Source organism: Jaculus jaculus, chromosome 9 (genome assembly GCF_020740685.1).
Source record: "Jaculus jaculus isolate mJacJac1 chromosome 9, mJacJac1.mat.Y.cur, whole genome shotgun sequence".
Lineage (NCBI taxonomy): Eukaryota > Metazoa > Chordata > Mammalia > Rodentia > Dipodidae > Jaculus > Jaculus jaculus.
In genome coordinates, this window is record NC_059110.1 from 33,777,731 (window position 1) to 33,805,666 (window position 27,936).

General features: G+C 40.5%; 1 protein-coding gene across 1 annotated transcript in view; it reads right to left on the minus strand.

Moving 5' to 3' along the window:
- The window catches only part of Enpp1 (ectonucleotide pyrophosphatase/phosphodiesterase 1), a 77,879-nt gene that overhangs the window by 35,188 nt on the left and 14,755 nt on the right, over positions 1-27,936 (minus strand). Inside the window, exons 2-5 of the mRNA XM_012951436.2 lie at positions 8,166-8,238; positions 5,509-5,625; positions 2,848-2,973; positions 1,330-1,390 (exon numbers count right to left, since the gene is read on the minus strand). Coding sequence (XP_012806890.2) covers positions 1,330-1,390; positions 2,848-2,973; positions 5,509-5,625; positions 8,166-8,238 — 377 coding nt within the window. The remainder of the gene's footprint in view (positions 1-1,329; positions 1,391-2,847; positions 2,974-5,508; positions 5,626-8,165; positions 8,239-27,936) is intronic.

A 27,936-nucleotide genomic window follows, 5' to 3' on the forward strand; every position in this document is an offset into this window, starting at 1 on the left:
AGAACCCAGGTAAGCCAGATGCACAAGGGGGCACAAGCATCTGGAGTTCATTTACAGTGGCTAGAGGCCCTGGCGTGCCAATTCTCTCTCTCTGTATCAAATGAATAAATAAATTTTTTAAATGTGCTTCTGAATATATATGAAATCATAGATCTCAAATACAATAAAGATAAGCCTTCCTAAAATTTTAAGTAAATATCTACCTTTCAATTGCCTTACAAATTTTTTATTTTTTATTACTTTATTTTATACAGGTATGTCTCTGGTGTTCATGAATGTGTGTGTATACATGTTTATAGGTATTTGGGCACCTGGGTATGTGTGTGCACATGGACACATGTCCTCGTATGTATAGAAGCCAGAGGTTGATGCCAGATGTCTTCCCTCATCACGTAATTGTTTTGAGACAGGGTCTGTCAGTGAACCTGGGACTCATCAATACAGTAGACCAGCTTGTGAGAGAGCTTCAGGGATCCTCTGGCTCCACCTCCCCAGCCCAAGGATTACAGGGATGATACTCCAGGCCTGGCTTTTACATCTGTTCTGAGGGTCTGAAATCAGGTCCTTATGCTTGAATTGCAAGTGCTTACCCTGTGAGCCATCTCTTTACAAATGAGCCCCTTCTTACGCATTCTTTGCCTGGGCAAGCCAAAGAATGTGTGTGTGTGTGTGTGTGTGTGTGTGTGCGCGCACGCGCGCGCGTGCGTGTGTTGGGGTACAAAATATTTTACAAATAAGTATGCATTATAAAAATATACAACATCCCCTCATAAACATATTACTTAATCCAGAAAAACATAAAATCCAAAAAGTAAAAGGAAATTATAATATAAATTAGCTACAAATTCTACTCTCAAAACTCTAAAAGTAGAGATGTTTCCTTCCTTTTTATTTTTATTTATTTATTTATTGGTTTTTAAAGGTAGGGTCTCACTTTAGCCCAGGTTGACCTGGAATTCACTATGTAGTTTCAGGGTGGCCTCGAACTCACGGTGATCCTCCTACCTCTGCCTCCCGTGTGCTGGGATTAAAGGTGTGCGCCACCATGCCCAGCATTTCCTTCCTTTTTAAAGAAGAATCCTGACACTTTCATCTTTCAGTCATCAATAATAAACGTTAAATATTCATGGCATCTTTTAAAAGTAGCTTCCAGAGTAGTGGTTTGTACCATATTCTCTATATTGTAGTTCCAAACAAAAAAATCTGGCTAAAAATAAAATTTAATGAACCCAAGATTTATTATTATTTTAAACCATATTTTAGAAAGAAAAATAAATGGTCCTTTTGAAAAGAGATAACAGACATGTATGTCTCACAATAGAATCTTACCCTTCTGGACATTGTGGGGTATCAATGCTCTCACATGTTTCTTCTACCCAACTTTTCTCACCTAAAATATTGTCAAGAAATAAAATGAAACGGGAACATTTAATAATGGTAATCATGATTCTTGTGTACATGAAGATACACTCAGTAAACAAAATATACAGAAAACATGAGGCATGACACCTGAGAAATATAATAAATAAAAGAATAATTATGTTTCAAAATAATAAATCACATCAGGAGGGATCAAAACCTGATGCAGAATTGCAAGGCTAAAATATACAGCAGTCAGCCCCCTCTATCCAAATGCCCTATGCCCATGGATTCAACCAACTGACCAACTGTGGATCAAAAATATAATTTTTTTTTTTTTTTTTTTTCCAGGCATGGTGGCGCACACCTTTAATCCCAGCATTTGGGAGGCAGAGGCAGGAAGACCATTGTGCATTTGAGGCCACCCTGAGACAATATGATGAATTCCAGGTCAGCCTGAGCTAGAATGAGACTCTACCTTAAAAAATAAAAAAAAAACCATGTATGCGTATATAAGTTTTCAAATGACATCTGTACTGAAGATGTTCAGATGATTCTTTTCATTACTTCTTAAACAATATAGCACAAAAGCTGTTTGCCCAGCACTTACATTGTATCATTATTATAGGTAAGAGTATATGTCAAGATAAACACAGGCTATAGCAAATATGACACTGTTTTACATAAAGGACTTGGATTTAGGTATCTGCAGAGATTCTAGAACTAATCTTCCATGAATACAGGGGATAACTACTGTGCTTGTGACAACTTGAATATTTTTCTGAGTTTCAAAATCTTAACATTTTCAGCAAGAATGTATAGCCATCTCTCCCAGTCACCAGACAAAATTGGCATTTTGATGTCTTCATTCTTTCTCATTTTAGAATCATGTTCTGTCAAGAAATTTCAGGAACCCTGTAACTCTTGAACAAGGCATGATAGCACTGCCAAGTGACAAAATCATCTTTCAAAGCAATTTCACATGTCTCTGGCACTGCATGGCTGACCCTGGCCTCACCTAGTATAAGAAAATTTGGGACATAAATGTCAGCTAAAACTGGAAGATGGTCCTTCTGCCAGTAGAGCATTAAGTGTAAAATGATATCAAAATGACATGGGAAGGGTGGAGGGAAAGATAGTGGTTATAGGTAAAATAAAATCAACCATGTACCTAGGAGAGGAATGTTATGTTATTTGCTCTATCTACTCTCTCTCTCTCTCTCTCTCTCTCTCTCTCTCTCTCTCTCTCTCCATATATATATGTATATATATATATATATATATATATGAATAAATATATATTTATATATGAATAAATATATATATTTAAAATCCTCTGTAATAAAATGTTTTAGAAATATTTTCACAACAAATATAGTTGAGCAACACATATAACGGCTAATATAAAAGACATTTATGCCAAAATGTTGGCAGACCCTGGAAATTCCAGGCTCTTGCAGGGTCAGCCGGGGAGCTGGGAAGCCTGACCTTGGCACACAGAGCTGTAGTTGATGCAGCAGTCGCCCTGGGACTTGCAGTCATCAGAACAGGAGCAGAGGTTCCTGGCCAGCCTTTTCTCACCACACCTGAATTTGTTACAAGTCCATATATGTCCTAGAAACAAATGTCAACAAAATATGTTAATGGTTCAAAATCTACACAAACAGGAGCCAGGAGAAACAATGGAATCTTTCATAACTTGGTGACTCATAGACTCTACTACCACTGTGGCCACTCTGACTGGACAGGAATATGTGGGCATTTGTCATTTCACTACAAATGCAGTGCTTTGTTATTTTAAACATTAGGGACATAATTATAATACAATTCATATGGAAATCTTGATTCCTCTAATAGCCATTTTTAGAATTCTCAAACTTTAACCTAAAGACTGGCATGGTAGTAAATAACTGTAATCCCAGCATACAGAAGGATACTGTAAGGCTAGCCTAGGATATACAGCAGGGTTTGTCTTCAAAGATTTGTATTAGTTCATTTTTCTTAATTTTTAATTTTTTTTATTTCAGAGAGAGAGAGAGGCAGAGAGACAGAGAATGGGTGCTCCAGGGCCTCCAGCCACTGCAAACAAATCCCAGATGCATGTGCTACCTAATACATCTGGCCGACATGGGTTCTGGGTAATTAAGCCTCGGTCCTTTGACTTTGAGGCAAGTGCCTTAACCGCTAAGCCATCTCCCCAGCCCTCCAAAGATTTTTTTTCTTAATAACTAAATTTTTGGGCTGGAGCAATGGCTCAGGTATCAAAGTTGGTTGCTTGCTTGCAAAGCCCAATGACCAGGGTTCAATTCCTCAGTACCCACATAAAGCTGGATGCACAAAGTGGCACATAAGTCTGGAGTTCATTTGCAGTGGAAGGCGGGCTTGTTGCAGCTATGCTCACTCTCTTTCTGTTGGCCTCTTCCTCTCTGTCTCTCTTTCAAATAAATAAATAAATACATTTAAAAAAAAATCTAAGTTTTCAAACATGTTTCACGAAGTTTGCTTCAAAGATGACGTTCCCTCTCAGAATATAAGACCTAGTGAAGAGCTTCTATTCTGTTTCTATATCTGGCAGATGAGTTTTCTTTTCTCAAAATTCAAACCTATAACCTGGTAGGGAATCTAAGGAAACTGGTTCATAGTCATACCTCATAATAAAAAAGTCATTTGATACTATTTATTTGCAAGTCGTATCTATTACTCTTTAAAAAAAATTTTTTTTTGCTTATTTTTATTTATTTATTTGAGAGCGACAGACAGACAGAGAAAGAGGCAGAGAGAGAGAGAAAGAGAGAGAGAATGAGAATGTGCAGGCCAGGGCTTCCAGCCACTGCAAACAAACTACAGAATCATGTGCCTCCTTGTGCATCTGGTTAACGTGGGTCCTGGGGAATCGAGCCTCGAATTGGGGTCCTTAGGCTTCACAGGCAAACTAAGCGCTAAGCCATCTCTCCAGCCCAGTATCTATTACTCTTGACATGTTCAGCAAACACTTGTTAGCTGTCAGACATCCCGTGAGCTACTGATTCCACAATGATGCTTGGCATACATTAACTTTTCTTCATAATCACCTTGCACACTGTTTCTGAGCTTTTCCTTTAGGTAATTGTTACTGAATTTTAAATTACTTGAATTTATTTTTTATTTTTGGTGAGGTAGGGTCTCATGCTAGTCTGGCCTGACCAGGAATTCATTATGTAGTTTATGACTGGCCTCAAATTCACAGCGATCCTCCTAACTCTGCCTCCCAAGTGCTTGGATTAAAGGCATCTGCCACCACACCTGGATATTTGGTATTTAAGATCAATTTCACAGGAAAAAGAATTGTGCATAAGGTAATGCAGTGAGCCATTTTGTGTGATTTTTTTTACAATTTACTTCACAAAATTCTACTATTCTGTTTTATCATATGAAAAGATATCACAAATACTCATTTTACAAGCTTGCATAAAAATAAATATTTCATCAACGTGATGACTTTCCATGGACTTATGTATAAAATAAGTTTTTGTTGAAAATATATTAATTGGCCTATTCTTGTGTGTTTATTTAGACAGGGTTTAGTTTAGTTTTTTTTTTTTTTAACTTCATGTTGAAGATGTAAATTTTCAGGTTTCAAATAGCAGTGGACATCTGTCATAATTTAGCTTTGATGAAAGAACTGGGATTTTTAATACTGGGATATTTTTATAATCATGAAAGTTAATAAAAAAATTTGCAGAAAAAAAGCTAAATTTGACCTGTTCCTTATTTCAGTATCATTCATGTCATATTCAAATTAAACTGATTTTTTTTCTACTTCTGATAGTTTTATTATGAATTACAAAAGAATATTTAAAACCTTTCTCTTTAATAAGCTCATAATTAAGCATCTTCTTACAACCTAATTTGACTGAAAATTAGACTAATGCAGGCTTTTAGCATACATTAAAAGTAGGCAATTTTGTTATCCATAAAATATTTTTACAAAGGCAAATTATGTGAAGAGTTTTCTCTAAGGAATTATTAAAATATAAAAGCTAATGTCAAAACATATGCATGCTAAATTTAAAAGAACAACGCTGAAATGAGCTAGGCAAGGCCCCTCCCTGCGCAGCACTTTCCTAAGTGACCCTGACACCCGCTCCGGCTCTCCCTGCTCACGCTTACCTGGCTCGATGCAGGCCTCCTGGAAGTCCAGACAGCAATTGCCAAGGGTCACGCACGCAGCGTCACAGCGACAGTTCCCGAATGTCCTCTCAAAGCAGCGACCTTTGCAACTTTTTACTGTAAAAGTGAGTAAGTTAGATGCTTCCAACCATAAAATGACAAAGAGATCACATGAGGCGATTGTAGAACTGGCTCAGATACTGCTCTAGAAAATGCAGATGGGGTCCAGTAACCCAATTCATCTCACAGATACACACAGAAAGGGCCACAAACAGAAGGTAACCGTATGTAGGAGCCTTTGCAATTTTATCTCTTGAATAGATAAAAGAAAACTACTTAAAATATTTGTTGCAGATCCTGTTTCAAATAAACTTAAATACCTGTGGTAGCATAAGGAAAAGGAAAAAAAAAAAAAGAAGTATTTTTAAGCAATGGAAAGTTGGCTAATAAGTGGCTCTAGGGTTCCTAAACCTTCAAAATGTAAAAAACTTGAAAAGTGACATAGGACAATGGGAAAGAATGCTTCATTTATGTCACTGTGAATCTTATTGTAAGGAATAGAATACGTGCAGATCATGTTCCCAGCTCTGTTGCTCCCACCCATTTCACCTTCAAGGTCTCAAGGTCAGCCTAGCTCTTTTCAAAAAGTTGTCTTTAAACTCCCCAGCCTAAATCCAACTTCCTTTATAACTTCTCATAAAATCCTGCCCTTCCCTCAGTCACATAACTCCAGCGGTAACTGGCTTACCATGTTAGTATCTGAGTCTCACACTAGACCACAAACTGCCAACAGAAATCTACCTCATTTGTATCTTGCCCAGCAAACTGGACCCCCAGAACCCAGCAAGATGCCGTACGTGGAGCTGGTACTAACACATCTTTGCTACACATATAGATGACAGAATTTGTGGGCAACACTCTTCATTCTCTTTACTATATTCACTACTAGCTTCCCCTGAATAAGCTTGTTTCTTATCAGATTACTACAAGAAATAAATAAATAAGGATAGTAAGTAAAAGAAAGAAGGGCTGAAGAGATGGCTTAGTGGTTAAGCCTGCAAAACCAAAGGACCTAGGTTCGATTCTCCAGGACCCACATAAGCCAGATGCACAAAATGGCACATGTGTCTGGAGTTTGGTTGCAGTGGCTAGATACCCTGATGTGCCCATTCTCTCTCTCTCTCCCTCTTTCTCACTCTGTCTGACTCTGCCTCTCTCAAATAAATAAATAAAAATAAAAATATTTTAAAAAGAAAGAAAAAAAAACATGTAAAATACAGTTATCATAAAAAAGTGATCATCTTACTTCTTGATCTTAATGGTCTCCTGACCCAAGACATTGCCATGTAATTTGTTTCTAATTTGTTACTTAAAACCAGGCTATTTTACAGAAAAAATAATAGCAATAATATCTGGAGTCAGGCATACTAACTTTCCTGTCTCAGGAGAGAAAGAGAGAGAGAGAGAGAGAGAGAGAGAGAGAGAGAGAGAGAAAGACCATTACAATAACAGCTATTATTCAGAGCTCATTAATATGCATCTAACATTTTTAAAACATGAAAGATACTTTGTTGAGCTTAGATTAAAATTGCTACTTTCAGTCCTTTATTATGAGGTGCCAAATTGAACTCAAGGTGAATTACTTCATAGGATGACATCTACATAGGCTACTAAAGTCTTCCTTTTAATTTTGTTGAACTTGGATATATTCTTTCTGAAGCACCCTTACAAGATAAATAAAACTATGTTGCACTCATTTTAAAATATGTGATAACTTAATAATCCCTAAACATTTCTAATTGAGTCAATTACAATAGGATAGCTAAACAAGAGAAAAAATGCTCAACTTTCAAAACTGAATTCCCAAAGAAAGTCATCACATGGAGACAAAGATACCACAGAATCACAAGCATGACCTCTACAATTCACTGTAATCTTGCCAATGCCCTGTACATTTCTGCTCTTGATATAAAAAAGCATAATTAGAGGCATAACAACATAACCATTATTTATAATTATCCATGGCTGCAATGTTTGAAACTCTCAAAGCAGGAACTCATCTATTTCAGGTCACCTGGGGATGCTAACTGGTCACCTAGTAACCTCCAGGACTGCTCTAGCAACCACGTCCTGGCAGCCTTGGGGAAAAGTGTCCCAACTCCCTGGAGAAGTCAGGGAAAAGGAGCTCCAGGGATACCACACATGAACTAGCCATGTCTTCGTGTTTCTGTGGGTTTTTTTTTTTTTCTGTTATGTTTGTATTGTTTTGGGGTTCAGAGTTTGTTTTATTGGCAGAGTCCCTTCCATGGCTTCAGATAAAATTTTGAAAGTAAACTAAGTTTTGAATGGCCACAACAACAGCTTCAAGAAGAAGGCTCGAACCACCAGCAAATTTATAATATTTGTATAACATACAAAGGATTATGAGATTGCATTTATCTCTAATATATTGCAATTAAAGCTAAATATGCACAAAGACACACACTTGAACACATGACATAGTCACAGACATGCACACATACATGCAGAAATACACAAAGATACATTCACATGCAGACACACCGACACCCATGTGTGCACATACACACACACACAGGCACACACACATGCATGCACATATACAAGAATGTTACATTAGTTCACATAGTACTAATTACCTTCTTTGGCACAGCTTGGTTTCAACCCAAATATACAACCAAGGATTGTTGTTAACACACATACTGACAAAACCTGTAAAGACAGGAAAAGGAAATTAGTTTCAAAATCCTTCTGTGTTTCCTTATGTTCCATTTCCTTTTTTAAAATATTTTTATTTATTTATTTATTTGAGAGGGAGAGAATGGGCGTGGCAGGGCCTCCAGCTGCTTCAAAGGAACTCAGACACATGTGACAGGAACCAGATGGACGCCATGACAGGCTTCAGAGTCCTCTGTAGGCCTAAGTTTCTGTTTCCCGGCAAGGTCTAAGTTTTTATTTTCCGGTAAGGGTGGGTTTAAGTTACTGGAAACTGATTACGCCATACATTCCTGTAGTCATAGATAAGTTCAATTCCCCTAGCACCAGCCCGCCAACTTTGCCCGCCAGTATCCTAAGCCAATCAGAAGAGTACAAGTGCAGTTACTGTTTAAATCAACCAGTCATGTGCCCATCCCCTTCTTCTAGGTTCAAATCCCTATAAAATCCCTACCCTCCCACTACTCGGGGCTCTTGTACGGATCCACTGCATCGATGAAGTCAAGAGACCGAGCTTCAGCCTGAAATAAAGCTCCTTGCCCTTGCATGTGTGTTTGGTTCTTCTTGGTGGTCACTGGGGGCGCCGAGAACTGGACACAACATGCCACCTTATGTGGTTTACGTGGGTCCTGGGGATTCGAATCCAGCTCCTTCGGTTTTCCAAGCAGGTCCCTTAACCGCTAAGCCATCTCTCAAGCTCGTATGCTCCATTTCTTCCCATGGTTTTAACCATGCTGGTGCTGCTCTGTTTCCCCGCTGGGCTGCTGGTCAGGAAAGTTTACTTGTTGAAAATTTCAAACTGTATACTTGTGATTTATGTACTCTTCTAGGGGGAGGCTAAATGTCAATAACAAGCTTTTATTAAAGAATATATATTTTATTTATTTATTTGAGAGTGAGAAAGAGGCAGAAGGAGAGAAAGAGAATGGGCATGCCAGGGACTCCAGCCACTGCAAACGAACTCCAGATGCATGTGCCACCTTGTGCATCTGGCTTATGTGGGTCCTGGGGAATTAAATCTGGGTCCTTTGGCTTTGCAGGCAAATGCCTTAACCGCTAAGCCATTTCTCCAGCCCCAATAACAATCTTTTTATAATGTCAGCACACAATTGTAGATCAACTTAAGTCAATGCATCAAGAAAGTCATCAGTATAAGTAAATTAGCCAGAAAAAAAAAAAAAAAGAGATAGGGAAAATCTATGTAGAAACTTCACTTCTTATTTGCTAATCCAAGAAAGGCCCTTTTTGGTTAGCTGCACACCTAATATAATATGCCATTGCCTCCTCACAGGCACCGGCAATCACGAGCAGGAGCGGAGGAGATGCTGACTGTTTTCTGGGCTCGAACACTGCCCCATACAATTTGCACCATGTGCAGTGCTCACATGAGCTTTCTAGGTATCAGCTTACTTTATCTATAAAAGTAAAGGGTTGGATTTCACTACATCAGTCTCTAAAAATCCCTGATATGCTACCATTTTCCCACTTCCTCATTCCCAGTTCTGACCTTTCACATTTGGAAATGGACTCACCTTACAAGATCTAAGAACAGTAACAGAACTTCTGCAAGTTAGGCGGCAGAGAAACAAAACAACGCACACAACAACTTACACGTTTTCAGGGGTTGACGTTACTTACGAGCCCCCTGGCGCGCTAGCTTCCAGGTCAACTCAAGCAAAACACTCACAGGGCATGGGCCAAGTGCAAGCACTATGTTATGTACTGAAGAAATAGTAATAAGTAGGGAGCTTGGGTGATGGGGAGAAGATAAAGACAGCAGAGCAAATCTTTAGTAGGTTCTGTGAGCCAGATGCAAAGTGCTGTAATTGTTATGTAAAGGTAGAAGGGTTGGGGCAGTTGGACAGCAAGGGGGAGATCAGGAAGAGCTGCACAGAGAAAGCCTTTGGCAAGGCTGTGAGTGGGGGAAGTGCTGGAATCCCACTGAGCAGTGCTGAAGGAGGAGCATGAACAATGTCAGGTGGAAGGCCAGCTTACGAAACACCTCCAGAGAGCAAGAGCCCATGAAAAGTCATACATGGGGCTGGAGAGATGGCTTAGTGATTAATTATTTGCTTGTGAAGCCTAAGGACCCTGGTTCGAGGCTCACGTCTCCAGGACTCTCGTAAGCCAGATGCATCTAGGTGGCACTATGCGTCTCCAGAGGCTGGAGGCTCTGGCATGCCCATTCTCTCTATCTATCTGCCTCTTTCTCTGTCTGTCTGTAGTTCTCAAAATAATTTATTTTCTCAAATTAAAAAAAAAAGTGGTACATGTGTTACATGCAGCTTCTTTTGGCAAGAACCAAATTGACCACAACAAATACCAGTGCAAAGGGTGGAGGTATGCAAAGACAATGGCGGGGGGTTCTAGAAAGAAAGAGGTAATAGGAGGAATGGGTGAGTGAGGCAGGGTGGGTGCTGGGTGTAGGCTTTTATGAACTCATTCCTTCAAATAAAACATTCTGAGTACTGACCAGGTACCCATCTCTAGACCTGATCCTGGGCATGCACCAATAAAGCAGCATGGACTCTGCTGTTAGGGTGCCTCCTACCGACAGCAAAGACTAAAGAAGAAATGAGCGGTGAGTCAAGTGAGGCAGTGGTTTGCCTTCCAGCAGCAAATGGGCAAGGGTGCAGTCTCAAATGCAGCAGGGGACTGGACAGGTGTCTAGGATAAAAAATCCATGTATACATGGGTTACTCTTCTCTGATCTATGGTTTTACTTTCCAGTTTTAGTCAACCACTGTGAGAATATATAAGATGGAAAATTTCAGAAATAATTACTCCCAATAAGTATTAAATTATATGTTATTCTGTGTGGAGTAGTGAAATTTTGTGCCTTTGTGTTCAGTCCCACCCAGGCCACCAATTATTTCTTTGTGCATTGTAGCTCTATCTGCTACCTGTCCATTCACTGCACTGGAGCAGTCTTGGTTATAAGATGTCCTGGCACAATACTGTAGTGCTTCCATTCAAGTATTCCTGGCCACGCTGCGGTCTAACGCTCTGTCACAATGCTTACACTATTCACCTCACTTCTTCTCATCACGAAAGCACCGTACCACGTTACAGCATCGTAAAAAGGTGAGTATAGTACAATTAGATGTTTTGAGAAAGACCACATTCATATAACTTTCATTGCATTATATTGTTAAAATTGGTTCATTATTATTTGCTAATGATTTTTAAATTAGACCTTATTGTATGGATGGATGTGAAAAAACACAGTATGTACATGAGTCGGCACTGTCATCAGTTTCAACGCATCCGTTTTTGATGATATCCTCTGTGAAAAGGGGGAACTACCGATATAAAAATAGAAAATTATGGGCTGGAGAGAAGGGTCAGTGGTTAAAGCACTTGCCTACAAAGCCTAAAGGCCCAGGCTCGATTCTCCAATATCTACATAAAGCCAGATGCACGAGGTAGAACATGAGTATGATCTGTGTTTGCGGTGATGGGAGATACTGGCTCACCCATCCCCCCCCCCATAAATAAATCAATACATATTAAAACAAAACACACACACACACACAAAAAAAAAAAAAAACTTTATAAAGCGCTTCCCTGCAAAGACAAAGGACCAGGTTTGATTCCCCAGGACCCACGTAAGCCAGATGCACAAGGTGACACATGCATCTGGGCTTCATTCGCAGTGGCTGGAGGCTCTAGCATGCTCATTCTCTCTCTCTCTTTCTGTCGGCCTCTATCTCTCTCAAATAATATGAAAATAGAAAATTATAAGTAAATAGTCCAACTGTGTATAAAAAGGTATCAGAAGATAGTACAAATGGAATTCTCTGGAAACTGTGATGGTAGTAGACAAACACAATGGTATGGCAGGGTAATTATAAAATCAACTATCTATCTAAACATTAAAAACTCTTTTACTGTGAATCATCAATATATAGGAAAAGAGAAAAAAGCTAGTCAAATTAATCTGCGTTTAGTGCACTGTAATTTCAAACATTAAAAAAAGTTTTATTACTTTGTACATTTATCTAGAATAGGTCAGACAGCTTCCTTGCCTCCTTCTCATCTGTCCTGTAACTCACAGCGTGGAGTGAGGGTCTTTCCTGCGCTCTACGGACCTATCACATTCCTTTCTGGGTCTAAATCAGTTTCCAGTATTTTAACCTCTGTACTTGTAGTATCACAAAAATATCTCCAAGTTTCTTTAATATGAAGTTCTACAACAGTGTCACTACCCCTGGGACATCTCCATCCTGACTGCCACCACCTCCCTCCTCATGTATGTCCACAAAACTGCCCTTCCTACTGTCGCTGGCTTCATACCTTTGTCTTCTGAATCACGACAGTGTAAACATTCCCACTGTTAGCTGCTCCTTCCATGAACATTTCACCTGAACCTCACTTCCAGCATTACCACGCTGCTGTTATTTACTACATTTTCACACTTTATTAGTCAATTCCCTTTTCAATGATCTAGCATTTATAAAACATTGCCTGGGCCAATCACTGGGAGGCAAAGCAGCAATGTAACCAAGTACTTTGCTATCTGTGTACGAACAGGCTAAGACATGTATGTTGGCCAAAAAGAGACGCTTTGGAAGAAGTCATTGGTCACTGACTACCATATGCAACAGTTATTTGCACTGTAACTTGTGGACCACTAAGTTAGTAGCAAAGTGTCTACTTTATACAATTACAGTTAACATGTCAGGTACTGACATTTGAATCCCATTGTTGGGGTGATGGTGCTATTTAATTAAACTGTGACAATTGAAATTGTACATCTCAGAGAAGTAGGAAAGCTAGCACTGTCTGTACTTTTACATGTAAACAACATTATCCAAGCATATTTACTTCAAAATTGCCTCTACTCATGAAAAAAAAGGGGGAAGCAACTTAACTAATTTTAAGGAAACCAGTATAATAAGTCATGTTATTTTCTATACAGTAGAATTTGCCTCAGGAATAGTCATGTTAACACACAAGCAAAATAGCCAACTGGTGCAATGGTGACATGTCTGCTTTGGGGGAGACCAACTACTCTCTGACTGGATCTGAGGCCCACTCCATGGGATAGACCTCATGCCTGGCTCTGAAAACCTAGTCAAAAGCCTATAGCTGAGCTGGAGAGTTGGCTTAGTGGTTAAGGCACTTGCCAGCAAAGTCAAAGGACCCAGGTTCAATTCCCCAGGACCCACATAAAACAGATGCATAAGGTGGCACATACATCTGGAGCTTGTTTGCAATGTCTGGAGTTCGTTTGCAGCATCTGGAGTTTGTTTGTAGTGGCTGAAGGCCCTGGCATGCCATTCTCTCTCTCTCAAAGTAAAATAAATAAATTTTTTTTTGTTTTGTTGTTGGTTTTGTTTTTTGTTTGTTTTTTTTTTAAGCCTATGACTAGCAAGATCATCAGCTCTGGAGCAAGCTACTGCTATTGTTTGGCTAAATGAATGTGTTTTGTCCATACTCTCTAAATATTTATGATTATGCCAATATATTAACGCTACTCTCACTTTTGGTTAGAATAGATTCTCTTTTCACATGGCTATGACTACTGGAGCGATTGAAAAGTCATCAAATTATTGAGAAGTGACCATGTTCAGCACTGAAAGACACCTCTGTCATACCCTCCAAGGCTCAGGGGCCATTGTGGAAGAGGCGGTGGAAAGAATACAAGAGTCAACGGATGAGGAGGAGTGCTGTGGAAGCTGTCTTCTAGACACAAAGTGGCCACTGCATCCATAACCTCACAGTGCCCGACACTATCTACACAAAACCTATAAAACATGAGGGCAAAAAAAAAAAATGATGACATCAAAACGGAACAGGGAGTAGTTGGAAAGAAAATGGGGTTCAGTAGAGGGGGATATGAAAAGGGAGACAATAGAGGGTTGTGGGAGGGGATTATGATCAGAATACATTGTATACATATATGGAGGTGTCAATAAAAGTTAAAAAAGGAGGGCTGGAGAGATAGCTTAGCAGTTAAGCGCTTGCCTGAGAAGCCTAAGGACCCCGGTTCAAGGCTCAATTCCCCAGGACCCACGTTAGCCAGATGCACAAGGGGGTGCACGCGTCTGGAGTTCATTTGCAGTGGCTGGAAGCCCTGGCGCGCCCATTCTCTCTCTCTCTCTCTCTCTATCTGCCTCTTTCTCTCTCTGTCACTCTCAAATAAATAAATAAAAATATTAAAAAAAAGAAAAAAGTTAAAAAAGGAAATAGGTTTGCTATAAGTCTGAGAGAAGATACAAATCAAAACCAAAATCCCCCACAAATATATAAAACCCTGAGCTATTGGAAGGTGGCAGCAGTGGCTGGCGAACCTTCTCAATATTCTTAGTCAAGTACTATGTCCTTGGCCACTGAGAGTGAGGATGTCAAAGTGGAGCTCTGATGTAATGGAAGTGACATGGGCCATCCCATAGGAATGATGGCAGTAAATAAAGGGAACAATGAAATCGAAGTCAACAGGAAAGTACATGACTCTCAGCTCTCAGCTCTGGGAGGCCTGCCCTGCTTAACCTGAAATTATGGATTGTAATGAACCTAATGAATTTCTAGGAATGGGATTAGACAAAATTGAAGTTGTAAAAACAAAAGGGTGTGGCCTGGGAACTGGGAAGGCAGGATCAACAAAGTCAAAAGGAGTCATGGGAGTCAAGGTGTGGGTGGAATGGCTAAACCTGACCGGGTGGACACGGGTATTTAGAGGGGAAGGCAAGGACAGCTGTGGAGAGTTGATGGTAAGCAAACATCTAACTCTGTAAGTTAGGCAGCGTGTATATAGCTCACTGGCATCTTGTTAAGTAGCAGATATCATGGGCTACATTTCCTCAGTCACCTCTTCATGGTTGAAAAGAAATTACTCGTATTTACCTTTTATAAAATAATGTGTAGTATGGAACAGACACAAAATATAGCAACAGCAACGGCCATTCCTCATGTCCAGCCACACTGATCAAAGATGAAATTAGGAATGTCTACTGCAACACACTAACTTGAGTTAAAATTTCTCTGAAACAATTTTCTGAGCTGTGAACATTTAAATCAGTTTGAATTTTCTTCCCAAATTAGTTTAATTCAGTATCAAAGTCCACCATGCATTTTCATCTCCGTAACAATTCAGGTATTTTGTACCTTAGTATTTTCCTTAAAATTATAGAGAAAACATCTCATCCTACAAAACATGGAGTGATGAGGCATGAAGTAGAAGCAGATTTGTGGAAAAGTTTTGCCTCTTTGCTAAAAAAAAAATATGTATTTGGAGTTCGCTGCTTGTTTAGTTAGCGAGCAGGTCTTCCTTCAGCATTCAGTGAGCCAAGAGAGGATACGGTGACAAGCCCACTTTACTCATGGAAACCTTCAAACACAGTGGCATCAATTTAACACATTGCTTTTCTTTTCTTTTTTATTTCTCAATTTTAATATTTTATGCATTTATTTATTTATTTGAGGGGGGGCAGATAGAGAGACATGAGACATATGCCATCTGGCTTACAGGGGTACTAGGGAATCAAACTTGGGTCCTCAGGCTTCACAGGCAAGTGCCTTAACCACTAAGCTCTATCTTCAGCGCCATTTTCTTTAAAGGTTTATTTTTATTTTATTTATTTGAGAGCAACAGAGAAAGAGGCAGAGAAAGAGAATGGATGCACCAGGGCCTCCAGCCACTACAAACGAGCTCCAGACACATGTGCTATCTTTTGCATCTGGCTTACGTGGGTACTGGGGCATTGAGCCTCAAACTGGGATCCTTAGGCTTCACAGGCAAGTGCTTAACCACTAAGCTATCTCTCTAGCCCTTCAGCCCTATTTTTTTCTTTATCAAGTATTCATTGAAATGTGAATACCTATTGCATGATTCCCTGTACTAATGGCCAGAAATACAATAAAAGCAGCTCTGAGCCTTATTTTTTTTTAAAACAAAAAAGTGGTGAGGACTCCATATCTTACCACAGAGATGCTTGCACATCCATGATTTTTTTTTTTTTTTTTTTTTTTTTGCTGCCGTTTTCACAAGAACATGGAATTAGAACCAGCCTGCATGTCCATCAATAGATGAGTGGTTAATGATTATGTGGTCCATACACACAATGAAATTTTACTCACTGGCAAGGAAAAATAAAATTATAAAATCTGTAGGAAAACGTATGGATCTGAAAAGAATCATATTGAGTGAGGTGACCCACACTCAGCTTTAAACCACATGCTAACTTCGTATGCAGATCTGAACTGTAGTATCTGAGCTATGATATCTTTACCTACATGAATATAAAGGAGGAGTAAACATGGGTAAAACCTAGCTATGTAGAAAAGTGACCAAGAGCAGGAAGTAAGTTGGGGTGACACGGAAGAGGTGTGAGGGAAGAGCAAAAGGACCTCCGTGACAGTAGGGGTGGGAGGACTGAAAAGGTGTGGGGGCTTGGGGCTCGTGAAGAGAATCAACTAAGACAAATTTTGCTGAAAAATTCTATAATAACACATAACTCTATATTCTAACTAAAACAGTAAAAAAAAGAATGGAATGGGACAAGAGCTATAGCAGAAATGTGTAAAATATTCGAGCATGCTGACAGCAAAGCATGAGGAACCAAAAGGGAATGGTTACAAAAGGCTTTCCAAAAAAAAATCTGAAGAAAAATATCAACCAACAAATGCGTGTCTGCAATATTTGACTAAATTAGGTTCAGTGGGAAGCACAAAGCAAAGCAAACCAAAGTTACCAGTGAAATCTCCAGTGGAAGACTTTATGATCTAATAATGACAACGGCAACTCTGCCCTACAGCCACGGTAAAATTATGAAATAGTGAGACACGTCTAATAATCTGTGCAGTAATGATAATATACCCCCATAATATCTCCCTGCGCACCACTGGGAAAGGGTGGAAAGTAAACACAACTCTGAAAAATGGACAGTAACAACTGTGGCTGTCACTTCCATGGCTCTCCTATATGGTAGGCAGTTTTCTAAGACTTTTACGTTGTCAGTTAATCCTTACAAGAATGCTGTAAGACTGACTGTGATGACGTAGCAGTTACTAGAGCGATTAATGATTTGCCAAAGATCATGGAGTTGAAAGCAAAAGTAACAAGACCGGATCTCAGCACTGAGTGAGGCACACCGGGATAACAGAAGAGACTTGAACTTGACAGGGGCAGTTAGTTGGTGGGAGGTAGAATCTATTAAAACATTTAACTGTAGAAGTGACAGCTAAATTTACAAGTTCCAGAAAGATCTCTTGGCAATACCATGGAAGGGTGCGATATGAGTCCACATGGTAAAAAAGGGCTTGGCTTAACCGGCCTGTCGCTCTTCTCCTCCCCTCCCCTCCCCTCCCCTCTCCTCCCAGGAGTGCTCTCTGCCTCTAGACGGCAATTTCCTGGCCCAGGCTGCAGCAGCTCAGATCGCAGCTGCATGCGTTTGTTTATTTGTCTGTCTCAAACTGGACCACGAGCCCCAGGGAGCAATGGATGTATTTATTCACTCTTGTATTTTCCACATCTACCATGGTGCCTTAGACACAGTAGACCTTCAACAAATAATCATTGAGCTAAAAATCGACAAAATGTGATTCAATTAAATATCATTTTGCAAAAAGAAAAGCATAAATTACCCCACTTCTCATCTGATTTGACAAGGTCAGCCCATTTGTTGAGTGTTTCTTTTGTCTGGTTATCATACGAGTACGCACAGACACACATACACATATCTTTTAGAAAAGGTAGACTGTTAGATTTGGCATTCAAATAGGATGGATGAGAAAATACTGATATTTTGTGAAGATAAATTCGCTAACTTCATTGTCCATCAGACCTCAAACTTTTGACCATTGGTGCAAGCAATGTCTAAAAAAACATAATAAGGGCTGGTGAAATGGCTTAGCAGTTAAGGCATTTGCCTACATAGGCTAAGGACCCTGGTTCGATTCCCCAAGACCCACGTAAGCCAGATGCACAAGGTGGTGCATGCATCTGGAGTCTGTTTGCAATGGCCAGAGGCCCTGGCATGCCCATTTTTTCTCTTTCCCTCTCTCTCCATCTTTCTTTCTCTGTCTCTCTCTCAAATAAATAAATAAAATATATTTTTTAAAAAAGGAAAAAAAGAAGAAGAGTGGATACCCCTTCTATTTCCTGCTTTCATGTGCCACAGGCTAGCGCACTGACACTTTCTTCTCTCGCTCATTTTTTCCTTTGTTATTGTTATTTGTGAAGATTTTTTTCTGTTTTAATTCTGCAACAAGGTGTTTTCAGTAGTAGCTCAAGACCATGAGATAGTTAAGAAGATCTGCTCACATGTTGCAATAGAGTGAAAAGACAAACAAGGTTTTATTTTGCAGGAATGATGCTACTGAACATTTACATCTGCACAGTGTCAACCACTGCTACTGAAAACAGGTGAAACAATAACTGGTATAAGCTTCCTGATTCATATGTGCTCACTTAAAAAAAAAAAAAGGGATGGCCTTAGACTAATCAAATACTTTGAGTATAAGAACCAGCAGAAAACTCAAAACACAAATGCCAGATTTTCTAGCTGAAAAATTACTCTTCTGAGAGCTTACCCTACGGGTACAAATTTGGTACAAATATTTAGATGTAAAAGTGTACACGGAGCTGGGCGTATGGCGCACACCTTTAATTCCAGCACTTGAGAGGCAGAGGTAGGAAGATCGCCAAGAGTTTGAGGCCACCCTGAGATATATAGTGAATTCCAGGTCAGCCTGAGCTAGAGCAAGAGCTTACCTCAAAAAAAAAAAAAAAAAAGTATACATGGACTAGGTATTTTATAAAGTTTTCATTAATAACAGTAACCCAAGAAATGCCCTCTTGTTCTTAATGGACAAGACCATTCCTTACCAAACCACTATTTGTAAGAGTGACCAGAAGAAGCAATGAGGACGCAGAGGCAACATAGGTAAAAGGAACTCTGGGTGCTGTCCTTTTGGCTCTGTGAAGCTCCACGAGATCACACCCTGATCAAACCCAGCCAACAAGCCACTTCCAGGACCTCTCCCTGTGATTTCCACACAAGCTAAGATCACAAATACGTTTCCTTACAGAGGCTGCTACTTTCTGAATAAAAAAGAATCTGTTCTAGGCCGTGGGTGGTGGCCAAGCCTTTAATCTCAGCACTTGAGAGGCAGAGGTAGGAGGATTGCCGTAAGTTCGAGGTTACCCTGAGACCACATAGTGAATTTCAGGTCAGCCTGAGCTAGAGTGAGACCCTACCTTGAAAAAACAAAAAAAAAAAAAAACAAAGAATCTGTTCTGTGCACATGAGTTCACATTTCCACAAATACAACAGGAGAAATGCTGGCTTCAAATGAGACATGTTTAAAGACAAGAGCATATAAATACATGCTTTGAGGACTGTGGCATGTCAGGCACAGTGGTACATGCCTAGAATCCCAACATTCAGAGACTGAGGTAGGAGGATTTCCAATTTGAGACCAGCCTCTAGGGCATACAGCAAAACTCTGTCTCAATAACCAACCCTGCCAAAAAAAAAAAAAACCCAAAAAAAATCAACACTTTGTTATTTTTATAATAATTAATGCAATTGCTGGAGGCATGATGTCATTCCAAATGTACTTGCTTATAACTTACATATGAAATAGTGCTGCAATTAAGTGAAATATCTCTCGCTCACCCTACAAGACCCTGGAACCATTGCAGAAGAAGTAGCAGAAAGAATATAAAAGCTAAAGGAAGGGGAGCAGTACTTACAATGCTATCTTGTGGCCTGGAAGTGGCTGACACTACCTATACAAAACCTGCATAATCAGAGGGGGAAAAATGATGCTATCAAAATATAAGGGCTAAAGAGATGGCTCAGCTGATTAAAGGAACGTTCTTGCAAATCATGACAGCCCAGGTTTAATTCCCCAGCCTCCCACATAAAGCCAAATGCACAATGTGGCACATGTATCTGAAGTTCATTTATAGTGGCAAGAAGCCCCGGTGTGTCCATCCTCTCTCCCTGTCTCTATTTCCCCCTCTCTCTCTCTCTCTCTCTCTCTCTCTCTCTCTCTCTCTCTCTCTCTCTCTCTTTCTCTCCCTCTCTCCTTCCAAATAAATAAATAAATAAATGATTTTTTTAAAAAAAAGAGAAGAGAAACTTCTTGGAAAGAAGTGATTCAGTGGAGAAGAGATGCTTAAAGGGAAAAAGGGAAGGTGGTAGAGGGGAATAATGATCAAGGTATATTGTCTACATATACAGAAGTTGTTGATAAAAAGTTAAAAAACAAATAAATAGTGCTGAAGACCTGGTACATTTTGGAAAATGCCAAATGCTTTTCAAATTTTATAAGGGGTAGGCTGAAGAGATGGCTTAGTGGTTTGTGCACTTGCCAGCAAAGCCTAAGGACCCAGATTCTATTCCCCAGTACCCATGTAAGTCAGATGCAGAGTTCATTTGCAGTAGCTGGAGGACCTGGTGCATCCATTCTCTCTCTCTCTCTCTCTCTCTCTCTCTCTCTCTCTCTCTCTCTCTCTCTAATGAGTAAATAAAAATAATAAATACATATTTTATAAGTGGGAAGAATCAATAGCAGTCCAAGTTCAACAGACTTTACCACAGTGGATTAAAATGTGGAGAATTGCTGGGCATGATGGCGCACCCCTTTAATCCCAGCACTTGGGAGAAGGAGGTAGTAGGACGGGGCTGGAGAGAGGGCGTAGTGGTTAAGCGCTTGCCTGTGAACCTAAGGACCTCGGTTGGAGGCTCGATTCCCCAGGACCCACGTTAGCCAGATGCACAAGGGGGCATCTGGAGTTCATTAGCAGTGGCTGGAAGCCCTGGAGCGCCCATTCTCTCTCTCTCTCTCTCTCTCTCTCTCTCTCTCTCTGTGTGTGTGTGTGTGTGTGTGTGTGTATGTGTCTTTCTGTCTCTGTCACACTCAAATAAATAAATAAATAATGAACAAAAAAATTTTTTAAAAAGAGGTAGTAGGATGGCCGTGAGTTCGAGGCCACCCTGGGATTACATAGTAAATTCTAGGTTGGCTTGAGCTAGAGTGAAGCCCTACCATGAAAACCCAAAAAAAGAAAACCCAAGAAAGAAAGGAAAAGAAAAGAAAAATGTGCGGAAAATTTTTGTAACTAAAACACAGAAAAATCCTTGTTATTAAACAAAGGTACTTTTGAATGTCTTTCCTCCTCACTGAACTATTGAACCTTGTCCTAAGCAAGAAGAAAAATAGCAGCAGGTGAATCTGTAGCTCTTCCAGGTGACACCAGAGGAAGACAAAGCCCTCAGGAGAATGCAAATCAGCTAGAGATGCAAATCGCCTAGCACTCACTGATAACAGAAACACCGTGCAAAGTAATGACTGCCTAGACAGTGCGGAGTTGGCTGAACTGAACTCTTAGGTAATACTATCAGAGTAGTCTACAAACCAACATTATCAAACCAAGAAATATTTTTGGCACCTGTGATATTTAAGCCAATTTACTTCTGCCTTTTGCTGAATTGTCATGATAAATAAGAATTTAAAGAATGGAAAAAAAAATCCCTTTCAGTAAATCACAGAAGCTAAAAATTGTAACTTACAAAATAATTTGCCGGCATGGTGGCGCAAGCCTGTAATCTCAGCACTCAAGAGGCAGAGGTAGGAGGATCACTGTGATTTCGAGGCCACCCTGAGATTTCGTGGTGAATTCCAGGTTAGCCTGACCTAGAGTGAGGCCCTATCTCAGGGGAAAAAAAAAAATAGGAAGAAGGGTGAAAACAAAATATCCATTTAAATTTGTATTGTGTCTGGCTTCTGAAAGCAGGCACAATACAAATTACACTGTAGAGAAATTATTAAAATTCTAGCTATTTTCAGTTAATAATATATGTAAAATTGTCAACACAATCACAAAGGTACCTATAACTCTCATGCTTTTCACCTCACTGCATGCAGAACTGCATTACATTTAGGGTTTTGTGATACAGACAAAAGTCACATCTTCTGCAGTTTAACAAAAGGGGTGAGGACTGGAGAGATGGCTTAGTGGTTAAGCGCTTGCCTGTGAAGCCTAAGGACCCTGGTTCGAGGCTCGGATTCCTCAGGACCCAAGTTAGCTAGATGCACAAGGGGGCGCATGTGTCTGGAGTTCGTCTGCAGTGGCTGGAGGCCCTGGCACGCCCATTCTTTCTCTCTCTATCTGCCTCTTTCTCTCTCTCTCTGTCACTCTCAAATAAATAAATAAAAATGAAAGGGGTGAGGAGGTTGACTACATGCTTTCTATGGTCTACTAATACACACGAGTCTACTTCTCCCTGATAATTGATCCTACTTTAATTTCGATCATTCCCAGCCCTATATCCTGTAGCTACCCTGCCCTATTGAGGGCTACTACCCCAAAACTGTATGTACATAAGGTTTGGTTGAACATGAGCCAATGGAATAAATTATGAAGCGGGTCATGAGAGGTACCTGTGACACCAGCCTGGGGCACTTTCCTGGAAAGGAGTCAGGCACTTACCTGCACCATAGCTTTCACATGAAGTATCTCTCAGGAACCGTCCAACAAAGGGATTTATCTAGAGTAGCTACTCTCTTCTGTTGGCCAATTTATTTGTACTTCAGTAAGTGTAAGTACCAAGCTTTTTCAAAGAATAAACAGTGCCTATAACTTCTGCCTCAGTAAGCAAATAGCTCCTCCAAAATCTCACCACATGTTCTCATAAACACTTCTCTCTAAGTTGAAGGCCTAAGAAGAGAATGTCCATCTGATAGCGCAGTCATGGTTTTGCTCAGCTTTGAAGTCAGCCTCACCCCCTGGTCTGTCCGCCCTTGAAGCTTGAGTCACAAGCATTCTGGGCAGTAGGTTCAGAGACAGAAGCCCCCTCAAATGCAAAAGCAGGCTCACTCTTCAAAAGGCAACAGAGCAGCTCCTCAGACACAGCCTCCCACCAGGAGAGCCTCAGTTTATATCCCCAAGCGGTGGCTGCTCTGGAGGGGTCACAAATACCAGCACTCTGTTCCTACTCTGATAACTTATCTGCCTCTGTCTTCAATGCAACATCTTGTGCTTATTGTGGCCCTTCCTTACATATTTTTAAAAATATTTTATTTATTTATTTATTTGAAAGCAGAGAGATAGAAAGAAGAGAGATAGACAGAGAGAATGAGAATGGGCATGCCAGGGCCTCCAGCTACTGCAAACAAACTCCAGATGCATGCACCACCTTGTGCATCTGCTTTACATGGGTCCTGAAGAATCAAACCTGGGTCCTTAGGCTTTGGCAGGCAAGCACCTTAACAGCTAAGCCATCTCTCCATCCCTTTACATTTTTTTAACTTATTTTTCCTTCCTTCTTAAGAAAAGGGATCTATTGAAAACAAAGAGAGAAAGAGAGATTGTGAGAAAAATTTCCACTGAATTGGAATTTCTATCTCCTGTCTTACAAGAAAATCATAAAACAGTAATAATTACTTAAATACATCACTAGCTCAAGAGATCAACAAATCTTTTTTATAACTTCAGGGCAATAAATAGCTTTATGAACATAGAAGCAAACCCCAGAAACTAAATTGGAAACGTTCATAGATTTGAATACAGAATAACTAATGCCTTCTATGTAGGATTTTTTGTTTTTTAAAGAACACCCAAAGCTAGTAAAATTAGGGTAAGGAGAACTATGGTGAAATTATCAACATACAATAGAAGGCTGATTTCTATGATGGATAGTGAAGGTTAAATTTAAATTTAAAAAAGATAATCCAAAAATTTTAAATGCCAAGAGTAAAACACCTGCTATTTAAGGAAATTAAAAAAAAAATAGCCAACCTGAAGATAAAACATTCACATTCATTCAAAATCCAAAGTTAGAAATCAGAGTGACCCTTTCTGTTGAGGGAAAGTGACCAGAGTTAAAAGTGACTACTGGTGAGGCAGCAACGATGAGGGACAGGCACCTGCACCCGCCTTCATACATGTTGAAGTTCCTTTCTAAAAGAGAATTTACATGAAGCTAAAGCTTTTGCACTTGTGATTCCAATCTTACTCACTTACCTCAGAGAACCATTCACATAAATATACAAAACTATGCACACAAAGATGCTTATTTCAACACTGTTTATGATAAAAAGCTGCAAATAGCCTAAATTTCCATTAACAGACAATGGAATGCAATGTATGTGATATTATATATATTTCACTCTTTTTCCATAGTTTCTGACTGATAAATCCCTCCCCAGGGCAGTCCATAGAAACCAGAATTTCTCTTCCCAGAGGCAAATCCAGAAACTCTAGAATGCCTTTCTCTGCCCTGGAGCTAACCGTAAGGAATTTCTCTGACCCGCCCTTATCTGACAGTAGATCATAAGGCACTCTCATTCCAAAGAGGACCTGTGCTATACCTTGGAGGGAGGCATGCTGTGGAGAGCTTAGGAGTGCTGGAGCACACTGGCCCTGCTGGGTTCCACACTGAGTCTAGTCTTTTAGCACAAGCTGCCTCGCTTTTGCCTAGTCACAGTTTAACATGGTTGTTCTGGCCTCACTCATGTCTATGCAATAAAAAGTCCACGTGGGGGCTGGAGAGATGGCTTAGCAGTTAAGCGCTTGCCTGTGAAGCCTAAGGACCCCAGTTCGAGGCTTGATTCCCCAGGACCCACGTTAGCCAGATGCACAAGGGGGCGCACGCGTCTGGAGTTCATTTGCAGTGGCTGGAAGCCCAGGCGCGCCCATTCTCTCCCTCTCTCTCTCTCTCTCTCTCTCTCTCTCTCTCTCTCTCTCTCTCTCTCTCCCCCTCTCTCTCTGTCACTCTCAAATAAATAAAAATGAACAAAAAATATTAAAAAAAAAAAAGTCCACGTGGGCGCTGACGGGATGGTCCCATGGGTAAAGTACTTGTCACCCAGCATTAGGTCTTAAGCTTGGATCCCCAGTGTTCACAAATGCTGGGAGGAAGTGGTGCTCTGCATGTTACCCCAGCATATAGGAGGTGGAGACAAGGGTTCTCGGGGACAAACTGGCTAGCAAGACTAGCTGAATCATCAAGCCCTGGGTTCAAGTGAGAGACCCTGCCCCAGTAAATAACAGCACTCAAAGAAGATACCTGATGTCATCCACTGGCTTCTTCACATGCCTGCACACACATACACATGCACACATGTCCACACAAACACCATACATGCACATGCAAACAAACAAAAACAAAAGCCTGAGAGGATATTATCCAAAAAGCTTCCAGACAGCTGACCATGTGGCGGTTCCTAGAGGATGGTATGAAAGCTCCACTCCCCTTCTCCCACACTTGTCCCATGCATCTCTTCATCCATGTCCTTTTGTAATATCCTTTACAACAACTACAAATGTGTTCCCTCAAGTTCCATCAGCAAATTAGTTAGCTAAGAAGGTTGTGGAATCCCAGCTAAAGCCAGTCCATCAAAACACAAGTTAAAAGCAACCTGGGATTTGCAACTCCAATCTAAATTGGAGGGGAGGACAATCTTGGAGGGTAATGTGTTTGAATGTAACAAGTGCCCCACAGGTTCAGGGGCTTGTATGTTTGGTCCCCAACTAATGATGTTACTTGGGAAGATTGAGAAACCTGAGGAGATGGAGCCTTGCTGTAACAAACAGGTCACTGCAGCAGGCCTTCAGCTTTTGTAGTCTGATCCTCGTTCCTGTTCACCCTCTGCATCCTGATGTGATTAGGAGCTTCCTGCTCCTGCCACCATTCCAATCTCACCATCAAACCTCAAAACTATTAGTTGAATTGAAGTCTTTTCCTTCCTCCAGCAGTTTCTGGTCAGGTATTGGTTCAGAGCAATGAGAAAGTAACTGAACAGAGACTGAGTCCCCAGCCTGTGGATTCTGATGCCTCCTCCAGGTACACAGTCAGAATGGAACTGAATGACAGGATGGCCAGCTGGTATTTGCAGCTCCTGAACCACTTGTAGGAAGAGAGACATCTTCACACCTCTGCAGTCACAGAAGTCCTCTGCATTGATTGTAGTGGTGTGAGAACAGAGATAGACAAGTGGTTTGGCCCAACATGTAGACACATTATGGTAAATCTAAATGCTATGAGACCCTACCCAATTATTTTACAATTATATAGATCCACTCCTGGAATACTTGTTGTAAAAACCTTCATCCTCCATGTAAAAGGTTATGCAGTCCTGTTCCCACCATGCAGTGAGGGAACTCAAGCAACCTGGTATACAGAGACCATGCACTGGGAGACCCTGACACTACATGAAAAGAGAGAAGGAGATGTCCAGAAAGGCCTGGACACTTATGCCTGGCCATTCCAACATTAGTCAAAATCAGATTGCTGCAAGAGAGACCATGAACCTCAACTGCCCAGCAAGCCTTCAGCAGATTCCCCACCCATCATTCACATGATTGAGGCATTCACAGCTATGCTGTATTGTGACTGGACAAAAAGGAAATCAATCATCTAATGCCAACATGCCTACCCAGCCATGTACCCTTCATATCATACTGAGAAAAGATCTGCCTCCCAAAACTACATCACCCAAGTCTAGTCATGGGTAAAATGTCAGACATGAGGGACATTCCACAAAATGTAATTCCCACTCTCAAAACTGCCAAAGTCATCAAAAACAAGGAAAATCTGAGAAATTTAAGAGGAGTTATAAAGGACATGGTGATTAAAGGTAAAATGGTATTCCTGGGTGGAATACTGGAAGAACCAATGGAAAAAACAAGGCAACCCAAATGAAGCAAGCATTTCGTTTAGTAAGAATGCATCCTCGAGCATGGGGCAAGGTGACTCACGCCTTTAATCCCAGCACTAGTGGAGCCGTTGTAGGAGACTGCAATGCGTTCAGGGCCACCCTGGGCTACCGAGTGAGTTTCAGGTCAATCTGAGCTAGAGGGAGACTCTTCCTCAAGAAAAAAAAGGGGGGAGCAGAGAGAAGGCTCAGAAGTTAAAGGGACCTGCTTGCAAAGTCTGATGGCCCTAGTTCAATTCCCCAGGACCCACGTTAAGCCAGATGCAGAAAGTGGCACATGCGTCTGAAATTCATCTGCAGTGGCAGTAGGTCTGTCTGCTTCTTTCTCTCAAATAAATAAATAATAACAATAAACAAATAAATAAAAGGACACATTTCTATCACTCCTTACCACACGTTAGTGAGTTCTTAGCTGCAGAGAAAGGGAGTGTGGAACTTTGAGAACTCTGGACTTAGTAGCTCTGGACTTCTTCTGTCAACCTAAAACTGTTCTAAAACGAAACATTGACTGAGGGAAAATATAAATAGACCTGAATTCCTATGATCACAGCACAAAATTTCCAGTCTGTTTAATTTTTTTTTTGTCTGTTTTCTTTTAATTTTCTTAAATACATCTACACTTGAATGTACCTAATTGAGAAAGGACTCTACATGCAATTGTGTTTCATCTTTTTGCATGTAATGCTGTCTTCTTCACATTTTCTTATTTATGAATAACTCTTTTCAAATATCTATATACTTTAAATTTAGGTAAATCTGCAGGTGCTAATAGCTAACCAGCCACCTATGATATTGTGTGAAGAAAGCAGGTTGAAAGCTCACTTCAGACATCTCAGTCACGTATGATTTTCAGAGTCACCATTGTGTGGACACTGCTTTCATATGCTGACTCTCCGGGCTGGTCGGCTGCCCAGACAACCTCCAGGCATGAAGGAATTGCTCTTCCAGCTGCTGGGAGTGGTCCCCTACAAGAAAGCCACATTGCCAGAGGTCATACCCATTTCCTGGCTTCTCCTTGTTGGA